Source organism: Trachemys scripta, chromosome 2 (genome assembly GCF_013100865.1).
Source record: "Trachemys scripta elegans isolate TJP31775 chromosome 2, CAS_Tse_1.0, whole genome shotgun sequence".
NCBI classification, from domain to species: domain Eukaryota; kingdom Metazoa; phylum Chordata; order Testudines; family Emydidae; genus Trachemys; species Trachemys scripta.
The window spans coordinates 261,656,997-261,672,109 of NC_048299.1; the positions used below are offsets into that span (position 1 = coordinate 261,656,997).

Sequence of the window (15,113 nt, forward strand, 5' to 3'; positions counted from 1 at the left end):
ATTAAATTAACAAATATACCATCAGGGACAGCTGCTTTGATGGCATAGCATATGTAGAGTGAGTCACCAGATGCAGCCTTGTATCTGCTCTCCAAGTGTAATTGGTCTGCAGGCTGTTTTAGACTCCAGTTAGACTAGTGCCAATCTGTTTTGACTCTTTGGATGTTAGATTCTCTGAGATTATTGGACCGAAACAGCAAGTGCTGGCTGGGTTGTATCTCTCTGAAATTACCCCTCTTTAGACTTTAAGATTAGGCCATTTCCACCGGCAGGGGGACAGATACTGCATCCTGCATCCCCTCCACTATTTTTGTGTGTGTAAAGATCAAGGCTGGGTCACTTTTAAAAAAATCCCAAAGCGCTGCTGTGGCCATATGAGTCAGTTTGGCCCTTTGGAATGGAGTTTCGTAGAGCACAAGGATGGTTTCAGAGAGGCATTACCAGGTAAAATGCACACCTGGTGCAGAGGCTCTCTGCACTATTTAAGTCCGGATAGCTCAGTGGTTTGAGAATTGGCCTGCTAAACCCAGGGTTGTGAGTTCAATCCTTGAGGGGGCCATTTAGGGAACTGGGGTAAAAATCTGTCTGGGATTGGCCCTGCTTTGAGCAGGGAGTTGGACTAGATGACCTTCTGAGGTCCCTTCCAACACTGATATTCTAGGGATGCCTTTGAACTGGAGAAATGGTTGCCAGCCCAGCCCCACAGAGATTGGCATAAAAGGCATTTTGGAATGAGCCAGGAGTTCCCTGGGGACAAGATAGGGGCTTCTACCCAGATCCTGTGGTTCCAGTACATTGTGGAACCAGTACAAGGGACAGCTGATTTATTACCCATGGGGAAGGGGGGAGGGTTCTGCATGGCAACCCTGCAACCTGGCCCAGGCTTGGGTGGGAGAGTTGGATTTCACTTTCACGCACCCAGCTTGACTCTCAGAGCCCACCGTAAGTTTGCAAGGGTGGAAGTTCAGTAACCCACTATTTCACTTGTAAACAGAGCACATTTGACACAGAAATCATTGAGAATCAATAAATGTGGAACCCAAATCAAACTCTTTTTATAGTTACTTTTCACAGTGTTTAACCCCTTCTGGCTCTCTGAAGGAAGTTTCTATAGCCGCAGATTTTGGAGGATAGGGGAAGGAAAAGGTTTTTCTATCCAGGTGGCTCTCTAGAGTCATAGGCCCTGAGTCTGCTCTCACTTATGCCTGTTTTACCCTCATGGTTATGATCAATTGAGTTAATCTTGGTTTACCCCCATTGTAGCTCTCTGGATGTCAAGGGAGTTGATCCTGGTATAAGTAGCATACCTGAGAGTAGACTCAGACCCTGTATGACAGCATTTTGTACACACAAAAGTGTGAAGTAACATATTGTCTGAATAAAATACTGCAGGCAATCATTTGAATTGTTTTTAGAATGGTGTCCGCCACGCTCCAATAAACCACACTGAAAGAAGACATTTCCATTTAACAGAACAACAGCAGATGATGAGAGTCAGATGTTGCAATGGATATTTTTTTCTTTAAAATTTAACATTGGTAGATACTTTTCCTGCCAAAGCAACTAAACTGTTGTCTTTGAGGAAGTGCCTTGAGCAGCCCAGCATGTCTGAAGTACAGCAGCAAATTGAAAGGAAAAATTAAAAAAATATGGATTTGTTATGAATTAATCAATAAATTACCTTATTCAGTAAGAACATTGCGAATTATTATTGGCATCTGTATTTGAAGAAAAATGACTTGGAAAATGTTTACCCCACAGAATGAAAAAGTGGAATACATTTTGCGCAAAGTCCTTCTTTAACTATACAGGGCCTGATCCTGCAGTCTCCAAACAGTCAGCCTTCCCACAGACTGCAGTATGAGTTTTGCATGCACAAGGACTGCAAGATATAAAGTCATATATCTGGTTATTTGTGCAGGAAGAGCCGGAAAGGCAAGGAGGGAAAGAGTGGGGAGCTTTTACAGCTCAGAATACACATGGGTAGTATTCATCTGCGTGGGAAAGACTTTCAATGCACTTATGAAGGCCCATGTTAGGGTTTTAAGGCCCCAGTCTAACAAACTATTTAAGCACATCCATAACTTTAGGTACATGAGTAACCTCATTGAAGTCAATGGGACTATAGTCGCACATGCGTTTTATGTGCTTTGCTGGACTGGGCACTAAATGGGGTTTGCATGGTGCATGGGTTCTGATGCAGGACCTCTGCAGAGGTGAGAGACATTTAAAATAGGCCTTGTTCTGATTCTGTATTTCACCCTCTCTTAATAGTTTAGTTTAGGCCACTTGAAAAGATTTCATCGTGGTGCAGCCACTTTCTGCTGGAGCACACCAGTTAGTCTTTTAACAGCCTTCTAAAAATGCTATTCGTTTTTCACTAGATCATTTCTCAGACGTTATCCCCTACATGGAATCAGATGCTGCTGTTCAATAACATTGTGCTCCATGGTGAAGGGAAGGAAATTGCTGAATTCCCACCAGTGATTGTCATAGAGCTGTATGATGACGATGCAGTGGTAAAGATGAAATGCCTCTTATTAAAAAATCTGAATTGTTGTGGTATAATGTATTATCTAGGGCTACATCTACACTACGGGGGGGGGTCGATTTAAGATACGCAAATTCAGCTACGTGAATAGCGTAGCTGAATTCGACGTATCGCAGCCGACTTACCCCGCTGTGAGGACGGCGGCAAAATCGACCTCTGCGGCTTCCCGTCGACGGCGCTTACTCCCACCTCCGCTGGTGGAGTAAGAGCGTCGATTCGGGGATCGATTGTCGCGTCCCAACGGGACGCGATAAATCGATCCCCGAGAGGTTGATTTCTACCCGCCGATTCAGGCGGGTAGTGTAGACCCAGTCTATGTAAAAATCAAAGCTATGTCATTTAACAGACATTTAAAAGTAGCTTCTCTGGCCGTGTAAATCAGTTTCTGGCCCTTTAAAATGGAGATCAATATTGTAATGGGACGTAGTTTGAGAACCAGATTTATCTCCAGTCCTCAGTTATGTCTTTGTAACCTCGTGGTCATGTCGTTCCAGCTTGACTCTCAGATCCAAAAAGGGGTTTGCAGTAGAAACACCCTTTTACGTGTACACAGTTGTAATTATTGTATTTATGTATATCCAGAGACCCGAATTTACCTCCAGCCCATAGAAATCTAGCACCATCTCACTGCTTATTAGGATACTGCCTTCAGAATTGCTGAAATGTGAAACCAAGCCATTGGTAAACTTCAGACGAGTTTAAAGAAATTCACCCTCCTTCATTTCAGTAGTTGCTATCCGTTGTATCTTGCTGTGCACCTCACTGGGTAGTTTTGTCATATATATTACAAGCCCATTTCCCACATTTGGATAGAGGGTGGGACGAGCCATCCCTAAGGCTGCTGCTATGTTTAGACTACTAACAAAATAACCTGAAGGTATGTATCCTTATTTATCTAGGGTAAATCAGACTATATTGGCTCAACAGTAGCTGCCCCTGTGGTGAGACTCGCCGATCAGAAATACGAGCCACCTAAACTGTCCTATCACCCAGTGCATTGTGGAAATCTGTCTGGAGGAGACCTTCTTGCTGCATTCGAGCTGCTGCAGGTGAGCGAGAATCATTTGACTATTAACATTTGACTTTGGGGCTCGTAAAAGCATTTAGGGTACAAAGAGACACCATGGTCCCAGTCTTGCCCTCACTTATACAGGTGCATCCCTTGTTAAATTCAGTGGGAGTTGCACCCAGGAAAGAGCAGACTTGGAGAGCAGACTCTCCTTTACGTCTCATATGCCTAGACCATGATGCAGTTGTCATTCCTGCTCATCCTGCAGTTGGAGCAATAAACACTGCCCCTACTTCCGCTGCTGCTGGCCCTCTGAATCCTCTAGCCTGACTTGCCTCGCGTTTCCACTGGTTTTACCCTGCTCTTAGTCTATTGACTGCAAGGTAAAGTGTGGCTTTGTTCTGGGAAGTGACTGTGTAAAAATGGCATCTTCTTACTGCTCCCTAAGTCTGTTCTGAGTTCTGTGTCTTTAACAACACTAATTAGTTGTTACTACTCCTTACTCTTATTACCAGTATAGAGGCAATGTGTATAAGGGAGAGTTAACTGGGTTCTGTTCTGGCTGTAGCACATAAACAGAATTGTTAACCAGTTTCCAGTTGCAGGGCTGAATTCTCATATCTGGGCATGGCTTTGCAAATGCACAAACAAAATATAAGACAGCTTGGCTTTCAGATCCTAAGCAGAATTTGCAGGGCTGACAGGTAGAAGAAACTTCTTTTTACTTGTAAACTGAACAAATTTGTTCTGAAATCAGTGAGACATAACATGTAAAACACACAGACCCCCATGCTCGCATTTTAATAATCACTTGCCAGAGTAAAATTGCACTTTAAAGCATGTGGGGCTAATTGTTTCCACAATTAAACCTAAATAATACCAAGGAGGGGAACGTGCCAACTTAGTGGGGTGCAATTAAGGACAGAATCTAGCACCATAATCAATATTTTTCTCCATTTTTAATGTAGTCCATGTTTCTAGTGAACAGAGCAAACATTCAGTTTTATTTCACTTTTATCTGGCCCAAGGGAAACAGCACAACATACCAGATTGATTTGAAAATATCTAAGGTCTGAATAAAGAGCTGAAAATAAATGTAAAAATGACCCAGTGCTGGCATTCAGCATTCTCAGACCCTGCATTGTTTGTCTTGGTGATTACATCGTAAAGAATGCTTGTTTTCACCACAGATAATGCTCAAGAGCATGGACTTTAAAGAACTATTCAAGAAAAGATGTGTTAAAACATAGGAGAGGCTCTAAAGCATTCTCAGAGGCCTGATGTGCTGGCAGTTTCTTTCTAGTATCAAAGGATTCCTGATGATGCTCAGTAAGAAGAAACTCTACAATCACTAATTCGCTCTGTACTTCTGAGACATTAACCCTTTCAGCCACATACCACATTAGATAGTTCCGATCTACAAATTGTTGTTTGTTCAATTCAGGCTATTTTATAATTGGAGTAACAATATGTATGAGAGAAGCTCCCTTTTGATTGCTGTAGTTCTAGGTCACTGCAAAAGGGTTAAAGTTGATTTCAGTATAACAGAGCAGTTGAGACACTTAGAGAAATAGGAGATTAGAGAAACAATGACTAATAGTGGACATTTGCTAGTCTTAATAGGCACATATCTCCACTGCTACAACGATCCACTCCCCCGCACAAGACACCTTTCAAGATCCATGGATCCTACACTCGCCTATCACAACATGTGGTATACCTCATCTAGGGTACTAAATGCCCCAGTGACAATTATGTGGATGAAACCAGACAATCGTTACACTCTGGAATGAACTCACACAGGAAGATGAAAAAAGACAAAAACACCCTACCACCTGTGGGTGAAAACTTTTCACAAAGTGATCATTCTGTATATAACCTATCCGTCCTCATCCTCAAAGGAAACATGCATAACACATTCAAAAGACCATCTTGGGAGCTTAAATTCATGACTCTTCTAGACACTAATAATCTTGGACTGAACAGAGACACTGGATTTATGGTTTATTACAACAATCTGTAATCCGCTGACCCCCTCTTTGTGTCTTATGACTGCAGAGGTGGTAATGGGCCACTCTACCTTGAATGGTCCCTTACAATATGTGCTAACTTTTTATGCTGGACAATCTGTTCCATCTGGCAGTTAGCTGTGATTTACCTTTCCCAGACCTGAAGAAGAGCACTGTGTGGTTGGAAAGCTTGTCTCTCTCACCAACAGAAGTTGTTTCAACAGATATCACCTCTCTTGGTAGTCTTGATCATTTGCAGTCATTAAAGATCAGAGGGCACCTTTCTTGAGAGCTAGGAATGCTGGCCTAGACATCTTGGAATGGTTCCCATCTGTTTAATTACTAGAATTGTCTGGAAATGTTCCCCCTGAAATGTCACACTAAAATTTACACCATTTCAGTTTATTTCACTCATCACATTTTGTTTTGATTCAGTGACTACGTGCACATCAAAAACATGTGACAATTCCAATGTTAACTTTTGAATTTTGGCTTTAGAGTCTCTCAGCCACGTTTACTCTGAATGGGCCCACCACTGGATGAAAATGGGCTTATTTTCACTAGGAAAAAAGCTCCTTTTTAATAAAAAATGTGGCCAGCTTTTTACAAAGTTTTTACAAAAAGTTTGTAAGAAGATGAAAGGAATCAGTTTTTGAATAGTTTCATCTTCTGCTGAAAAGATTTTTAACCCTCTACTAATTACATTTCTCCTGACCCCTAAAATTCCCCATGCAATTTCAGCTGAATACGGTGTAATTCATCACTTCCTATCCTAAACTGTGACACACTGGCACTGGACCAAAATCTCCTCTTAGTTACACCAGTGCAATTCCTTGGAAGTTGATGGAGTTTCATGATGGAATAGAGAAGATTCAGCCCAGTGTTTGTGATTAAACAGCTGCTGTGTTTCACCACGTTAGGGAAGGACTGGGGATAGGATCCTGCTTTTCAGTTTATAAAGTGCTTTGGGATTGCTTTGGATGAGAGGCACTTCTGTATATAAATACGAGGTACTGTTTTAGTTTATTATTATTATCACCACTGTACTGTGTAATGCTGTTTTACACCTTTCTGTTTTCTGCACCTACAAGGTAGTAAGGAAAATATCTCCTCTTCCTTATACTAAATGAACTTTCCACACAGCAGCACATATCAGGACATAGAAGACAGATGGCTCCTATTTAAAAGAGACAAAAGATGTGAACTTTACAGGTCCCCTGGTGACTCTCTCATAGTCTTAACATTTAAGTGGCAATAATTATAAAGCACTCTAGACACTATATTACTATTACTATTTCCCAGAATCCTTACCCTTTCAGTTGTGTGTGGTCATTATCACACCAGGGCGCATCTATCTGATCTAATTTAATTTGCCCTTAGTTAACCAGAAGACATTTCAGATCCTTCCTCTCTAATCCTGTCCCATAGCCACCTCTTTATGTATTATGTTTCATAATGAAGCCAAACACAATTTCCTGAGCAAAAGGAGGTAATCTGTGAAACAGAAATTCATAGTTTTGTCAGCGTTAGAAATTGAGTTTCCGGTAGAAGAGATCAGTGCCCCTTTGGCTCAGCCTGGAGTAGTAGAGGAAGAAAAGGTATACCAAAGATAGAGATTGTGGGGAAGTGCACCAACTGGCTCCTGAAAATTATGGAGGGAATAAAAGGCCAGGGAGCTTCCCCTTGAAAGGCAGCTCAAGAAAATGGGAGAGCCAGAGCATGGCTGATGCGGGAGATTAAGCTGATATTCAGTTGATATTCAAAAGTCAGAATAACATGAATATTATGATCCTCCCTTTCCCAGTCCCCAAATAAGACTATGATGCAATCAGCCTTTCCCCATTCCTAGACTGAATTCAGAGATACATACACTCATGCACACAGCACACAATGCTAAGGGCCATTTACATGCAGGGTTTTGCTACGGTGCTGTACAGAGAGAGGGCCCAGTCTTGAAATTTGGGACAGGAGCTGAGCAGTCCCAAACATAGATGACACATCTCTCTAGTTTGACAAGTCTTCCAAACTGTGCTGTGCCCTGTTGAAACAAAGCCAGGCAGAACTAGCAGAGCCCAGCTCACCTTCAGAGATAGGACAAATAATGTTGTCTACTATATATTTTTTGATTGATATGTCAAAATATTGGCTGGCTCAAAAGCACTAATATTTGTACTGCTTGCTTAGTGTGTGATTCATTTCACCCATCCTTAATCATGGCATTTTTAAATGAGAATCATAGCTACAGTTTTGCTATTAAAGTCTTTTGAGAGCCTGTAAGTTAGGATTTTTATTAGGTATAATTACTTCCTTAGAGTGTGCCTGTATCTACATGTAACCCTTCTGCCCATCTGAGTTGGCAGCAACAAGGGCCAGGTTCAGTATCTAGGGGTTCCGTTTCAATAACGCAATGCAAAACCGGCTCAAGCCCCCAACCAGTGACCTGGGACAATTACATACCACCCCCCTGGGTGCCTCTAAGAGGCAATACTTCCCCTCTCACAAGCACGGAGTCTGAGTGTAGCAGAAAATGATTAATAACATGAGGTAAACGACATCAGCATTAAATTGGGAAAACACCATAAACAGGATTCATAGCACAAACCATGAGCAAAAGACCCACCCCCAAAGTCCCCAAGGTCCAACACCCCAAAAGTCTCTTGAGTTCAGCAACCCAAAAATCACCCAAAAGGCTCTGTCCCTGGTCAGTGCAGCCCCAGAGTTCAAAAGTTTATCTGCAGTCTTACCCACCCTCCCCGGGTGTGAATGGGGGGAGAAAAGGACACACAAGGTATTAAGGGGCACCTTACGTGGTCTCAGGCTGACTGCCCCACCTCTCCATGGGGTTCTGCAGCAGCCTTTACCATGAGCCGCTCCTCTCCTCCAGCCATCCTGTGAGCCGCTCCAGCCATCCCGCAAACTGCTCCGCTCGCCGTCCTATGGGCCACCCCAACTGTCCTACAAACTGCTCAGCGTCGCTAGCTGCTTAGCAATAAATCTTCCAGCTCCCCCACTAGTTAACACAGCACTCAGTAATCTCAGCTTGTAGTAGGGGAGCCCCAGTGCTGGTACACTATTGGCCCAAAATGAATTCAGCATAGCAGCCTGTAATTAGACTCTTAATAGAATCAAAATTAGCTCTGCTATTCAACACTGGAGAGAGGAGGTAGTGCAATTGGTGTTTCAGGCTCGCAAAAGGGCACATACCATCAGGCACAATTACCTACCCCCAACTTCTCTCAATTCATTGGGTTTTGTAATCCATGCCCCTTGTCTAGCGAGTGCTACTTAGTTAATGGTGAGTCCCTCTGTCATACAACAGTTCCATTGGCCTTGATTCACAGAATTAGGGTAACAAAACTTTATTCTTCCTGCCCCAATAACAGAGAAACTGCGGATCTAACACCAGCCAAAGTAACCACTTTCAGTTGCTGTGGGCTCATGCTAGGCTGGTGGGTGTGCCTATGCAAACAAGATCAGCCCCTGGAGTTCTTTTCCACACTCGCCATAATTCACCACCAGATGTCAGGGTAGAGCTCATCCTGACTCTGCTTACACCCACAACAGCTTGTTGTGGTCTACCAGGTCAATAGAGCCACATTTTGGAAAGGTGCCTATGCTAGGGAAATACAACCCTGTTGGAGCTACCATAAGGTGGGTGCATAACTGGTTGGAAAACCATTCCCAGAGAGTAGTTATCAGTAGTTCACAGTCATGCTGGAAGGGCATGTTGAGTGGGGTCCCGCAGGGATCAATTCTGGATCTGGTTCTGTTCAATATCTTCATCAATGATTTAGATAATGGCATAGAGAGTACACTTATAAAGTTTGCGGATGATACCAAGCTGTGTGTGTGTGGGGGTGGGGGGAGTTGCAAGTGCTTTGGAGGATAGGATTAAAATTCAAAATGATCTGGACAAACTGGAGAAATGGTCTGAAGTAAATAGGATGAAATTCAATAAGGACAAATGCAAAGTACTTCACTTAGGAAGGAACAATCAGTTGCACACATACAGAATGGGAAATGACTGCCCAGAAGGAGTAGTGCGGAAATGGATCTGGGGGGTCATAGTGGACTACAAGCTAAATATGAGTCAACATGTTTGTAACATGTTGCAAAAAAAGTGAACATCTTTCTGGGATATATTAGCAGATTGGAAAAAAAGTCCAGAGAAAAGCAACAAAAATGATTAAAGGTCTAGAAAACATGACCTATGAGGGAAGATTGAAAAAATTGGTTATGTTTAGGCTGGAAAAGAGAAGACTGAGAGGGGACGTGATAACAATTTTCAAGTATGTAAAAGGTCGTTACAAGGAGGAGGGAGAAAAATTGTTCTTCTTAGTCTCTGAAGATAGGACAAGAAGCAATGGGCTTAAACTGCAGCAAGGGAGGTTTAAGCTGGACCTTAGGAAAAACTTGCTAACTCTCAGGATGGTTAAGCACTGGAATAAATTGCCTAGGGAGGTTGTAGAATCTCCATCATTGGAGATTTTTAAGAGCAGGTTGGACAAACACCAGTCAGGGATGGTCTAGATAATACTTAGTCCTGCCATGAGTGCAAGGGACTGCATTAGATGGCCTCTTGAGGTCTCTTCCAGTCGTATGATTCCATGATTCAGTCTATTGAATTTAAAATGACCTGTTCCCATGAAGAGCTTTGGCCTCATGGCAAAGCAGAGAGCATTCCAAGACATGTCTTTTTCACAATGCTGAGCGTGTATTCTGACTGCATGACGGCCCTAATTGCAGTAAAGTGCTGTATGCGATGGACAACTTACAGGGGGATCTGAGACTATATTTCACAGAGCAGTGACAAAGAGTTATGACTATTTCATTTTGCAGATTCCAGATTCTGGTCCAGAGAGCCTTCCACCAATGGATCCACCTGACGTAAGCCAGATCTACCCAGTTCCAGCCAACATCCGGCCTGTTTTAAGCAAATACAGAGTGGAGGTAAGTTACAAAGAATAATATTTTTGACTTTTTCAGACTCCCAGACATTCTACATTTCCGCAGTGGAGCATAGGGCTTAGCAATGCGATTTTTCACATTCAAATCAGTGGGAATCACACAAAACTCCACATGACTGTTCAAATGTAACTAAATGGGCCAGATCAGTGTAATTCCTGAAAGCAACTCATATACGGCAGTAACTCCAACCATTGAATTAGATCTTGAAAACAAGTAGGGCCAGACTTTTCTTTAAGGGATGGTCCCTATGCATATTTGCTCAAGTGCACATGCACTCCATGCACCTGAGACTGGATGACTTTTCACTAGCAGTGTCCATTGGTCTATGCCTTTGCCCTTCTGCTCGTGCTGAACCGAGGACATAAGGGATGGTGAGGACCGACAGCCTCTCTAGTTCCTTTCTACCGCCTGTGACCTGAGACCAAACTTCTCTAGTGTCTACAGCATTAGCTTGCATTCTTGGTTTTCTAGTGTAAATATTGTAAATAGTTCTACCTGTTCTGATTTCATTTGTTCTAGTGTTAGTGTGAGTCTCAGTGAGCTGTAGGGGGCTGTGAGTGTAGGCTGTCAATGAAAGAAACAAGCAAGACTAACCCAGATCTGCATCCATAGACAAGAAGGCCAAACATTTAGATCCCTTTGGAGAAAGAACTTCACTTCTGTTTTCAGTTCTACACAGCAAACTACTAGGCTTTAATGGAAACGTATGATTGTATGAATTATAATAACTTTTCTGAATTTGTCAACAAGCTGCCTCTGGGGTGCAGACTTTGGTTCTGAGCAACCATTGAGGAAGGTAAATTGCTAGCCAGTTCTGCCTTCCAGACTTCGGTACATGCACCAGATACAGCCTCCCACTCCCTGGCAACATCTATAGTCGTGAAACAGACTTCATGGCTCCAGGCCTCCGGATTCTCCAAGGAAATCCGATCCACCATGGATGATCTGCCCTTCGAAGGGAATAACCCATTCAGTGAGAAAACAGATGTTTGTTACATAACCTCAAGGACTTGAGCTCAACACTCTGAGTTCTGGGTATCAATATCCCAGAACCACAAAGAAAATATCCTAAGCCTCAGTTTTCCCATCAACAACAGCCCACTCCTCAACTCTTCACCCTCAGAGGGCTTCTGAGCTCCCAAGAAATCATGAAAGTGTGCAGCACTGAAAGCAGAACATTCCTCCTTCTTTGTCCTCCCAGCCCCAGCTTCCCACTAAGCAGTCCTTTTGATGGGACCTTTCAGAGTTGCAAACCAGTCCTCCCACCAAGTCTACTGGGCTCAGATTTCTCCACCCCTTTTGGAAGCCATTTACTTCGCTTTTCCTCGGCATGGCAACATATAGCACAATGGGTTATGGAAATCACTACCACCAAATATACAAGAGTTCGAATCCATCCACCCTCTCAAAGTCCCCTCCCTACGGCTGACAGGAAGTACACTCCTTGCTACAAATGGGAGCTATAGAGCCAGTACACCCCAGCATGGGGGGAAATGATTTTACTTAAGATATTTCTTCATCCCCAAGAAGAAAGGAAGCTGGAGGCCCAGACTAGATCTCAGACTGCTGATCCAGGACAAAGGCAAGATCTTCCATCCCAACCCAGCATCATCTTCATCTGGCAACTTGGTATTTGGATGGATGACAAACTTAGAGGGATCATGCTCAGCAGCTGCACAATCCATTCTTGGCAATAGCAGAAAAGACTCTGTGAAAAAGTGCTATATAGCAATATGGAGGAGATTCTCTTTATAGCATCAGAATCGTTGGCTGCCCCCAAAGAGTTCTGAGATTCTACTATTCTGGACTACCTCCTCTCGCTCTGAAAAGGTCGGGGTTGTCTCTCAGTTCCTTATGAGTGCACTTGACAGCGATTAGCACTTTCCATCCTCCAGTGGACAACCATTCAGTCTTTGCCCGTCTGACCACAGTAAGGTTTCTGAAGGGTCTTGTCAGAATCTTTCCTCCAGTGCTAAAACTTACTCCAATCTGGGGCCTCAGTCCAGTCCTACTTCCATTAACAAATTCACCATTCAAGCTTTTAGCCTCATGTTTATTCACCCCTCTATCTATGAAGATTGACTTCCTGGTTGCAATCACTTCAGCCAGAAGAGTAGGAGAACTGGGGGTCCTTACTGCAGACCCTCCCTATATGGTATTCCATAAGGATAAAGTTTCCCTGAGGTTACATCCTAAATTCATTCTGAAAGTAATCTTGGAATTCCATCTGAACCAGGTCATCCACTTATCTGTCTTCTACCCGAAGCCCCATGCCACCAAAGAGGACTGGAAATTCCACTGTTTGTATATCCAACCAGCCTTGGCATCAGCAACTTCCCTTTGAGATATCCCTCTTTTGGAGATCTGTAGAGATGCAACATGGGTCTCTGTGCATACATTTGTAAGATATTATGCCTTGGTACAGGTGTCTACAGCAGATGCATCCTTCAGCACAGCAGTCTTACAATCTGTGGTACAGCAGGGTTCCTCATCCCTCCTCCCCAATGAATACTGCCTGAGAGTCATGTCAAATGGAATAAACCTAGGGACCATCATTCGAAGACGAATGACTTACATTGTACAGTAACGGGAGTTCTTTGAGACTTGTGGTTCTGCCACCTGCCCTCCTCCTCTTCTGCTTTGGATCCTTGTTCTATGGTTATTCATGCTAAAGAAGGAGCTGGAGATGAGGTCAGTGTGCACCATCCATTCTACCCTTGGTTCAGAGCACAAGGAGGAGAGGGGCACAGGCGAGGACCAACAGACACTGCTAATGGAAAATCTTCTGGTCCCAGGTGTATGGAGCACATGCGCAGCTTGAGTGGAATATACATAGAACTGCAGTTACTGTAACCAGTAAGTAACCAGTCTTTCTAGTCACAGCACGTGAGTATGGAAGATGCTTGTATAAAATGGCTGGACAATTGGGAAGTATCACCTGCTCTCAATCCCACCTTCAGCACTGGATGAGGCAGGCAAATATGGTCCTGCCCCGCTGCACCAAGACACCCTCTTTGGGTTACTTAGTGTTGCTAGTGGCTAAGTGTTAGCCACTCCTCCTCTGCTCCCAAAACTTTCAGCCAAATGATGGCTGCCTCCTGCATGCAAGTGTTTGTGCTTTCTCCCCAACCCCTCTAGTGCCCCTGTGAACAGTCACCTACAATTGGGGCCTGAAGTCACTTTATTATATAGAATGTAAGGGAAATTTGGCAACTCCTCATTTCTCAGAATAATGACTAAATTCTAACCAGTCAAGCTGTGTCACTTCCTGTCGCTGGTCCTATAACTACACATAATGTGTTTAATTGCCTGTCTTTGAAAATTTCTAAATCAAGTCAGATTTTAATTATACGAACTGTGCTGAGACTGATGAGCCAGTCACTAGAAATGCTTGTGTGTGAATTCAACCACAGGAGCAGTTCTTGCTTTGACTTTTTCTGGGAGGGGATCAAACAGTCAAATTGTTGCAAAGGGAAATAGGAAGAGAAATGACAACCGTTCACTGGAGAAAGGGAAAAAAATCTCCTTTTCAGATGTGTTTTCTGTTTTAGGCCTGAGTACGTGAGTTAATTAAGCACATACTTAACTTTAAGCACATTAATTCCATTTATGTCAATGGGACAAATCATGTGCTTATAGTTAGCCATGTGCTTAAATAGTGTTCGATCAAGGCATTACTACTCCTGAATGATACGGCTGTGGTTTGGCATTTGAAGAATTTTATTTTGGATTTTTAATTCCTAATTTATATTGTTGTAATTGTCATTTTCTATAGTTAGTGCTTAAATAATTGTATTGCTAATAAGTACCGGTGTGCAAGAAAACTTGGAATTCCATGAGAGTTCTAGAGGGTATGCAATGAATCAATGCATAAAACATATAAATTTAATAAAACTACTCCTGACAGAATACCATGGGCTGTATCCTCAGCTGGTATAAACGGATATAGCTCTGTTGTAGGCAATAGCTGAGGATCTGGCCTGTCAGATTAATAGGGACTGAGTATGTTTGTCCTGCAGAGGAGGGGACTGTTAGAAATAAAATTATTAACTGATTATGTTTTGTTAACAGTTTAACATTGTTAATTGGCTTAACTTTCAGTTCAAAGACATGAGGTCTTTTTTTTTTTTTTTTTTTTTAATTTCAGACACTGACAGGAGTTTAAAACAACTTCTTGCAGATAACTGGGACCAGATTCAGCAGTGCTTTCTGGCAGCTATGCATGGCACAAAGTGGCAGGAGTATACTGGTGAATCTGGTCCATGATTCCCAATGTTACCTGTGTACTCCTGTCAGGAGCATCCCAGTGAGTCTGGCCCACTGTTGCCTACGTTTTTACTGACCACTTTTTTCCCACTTGCCATAGGTTCTGTTCTGGGGTGTTCGTGAGCTGAAGAAAGTCCAGCTCCTCTCTGTGGACCGCCCACAGGTTCTCATAGAATGCGCAGGGAAAGGAGTTAAATCTTCCGTCATCCAGAGCGTCAAGAACAATCCCAACTTCAGTGTCCAAGCAGACAGGTTTGAAGTGGTGTGTACAGTGCCCTGCCGCTCTTTCTCTGATCATCTTCTCTTTACT

At 43.0% G+C, this 15,113-nt stretch overlaps 1 protein-coding gene across 1 annotated transcript in view; it reads left to right on the forward strand.

Moving 5' to 3' along the window:
• Positions 1-15,113, forward strand: part of FER1L6 (fer-1 like family member 6) — a 148,221-nt gene that overhangs the window by 90,541 nt on the left and 42,567 nt on the right. The window contains exons 21-24 of the mRNA XM_034763575.1: positions 2,385-2,519; positions 3,451-3,600; positions 10,409-10,519; positions 14,904-15,065. Coding sequence (XP_034619466.1) covers positions 2,385-2,519; positions 3,451-3,600; positions 10,409-10,519; positions 14,904-15,065 — 558 coding nt within the window. The remainder of the gene's footprint in view (positions 1-2,384; positions 2,520-3,450; positions 3,601-10,408; positions 10,520-14,903; positions 15,066-15,113) is intronic.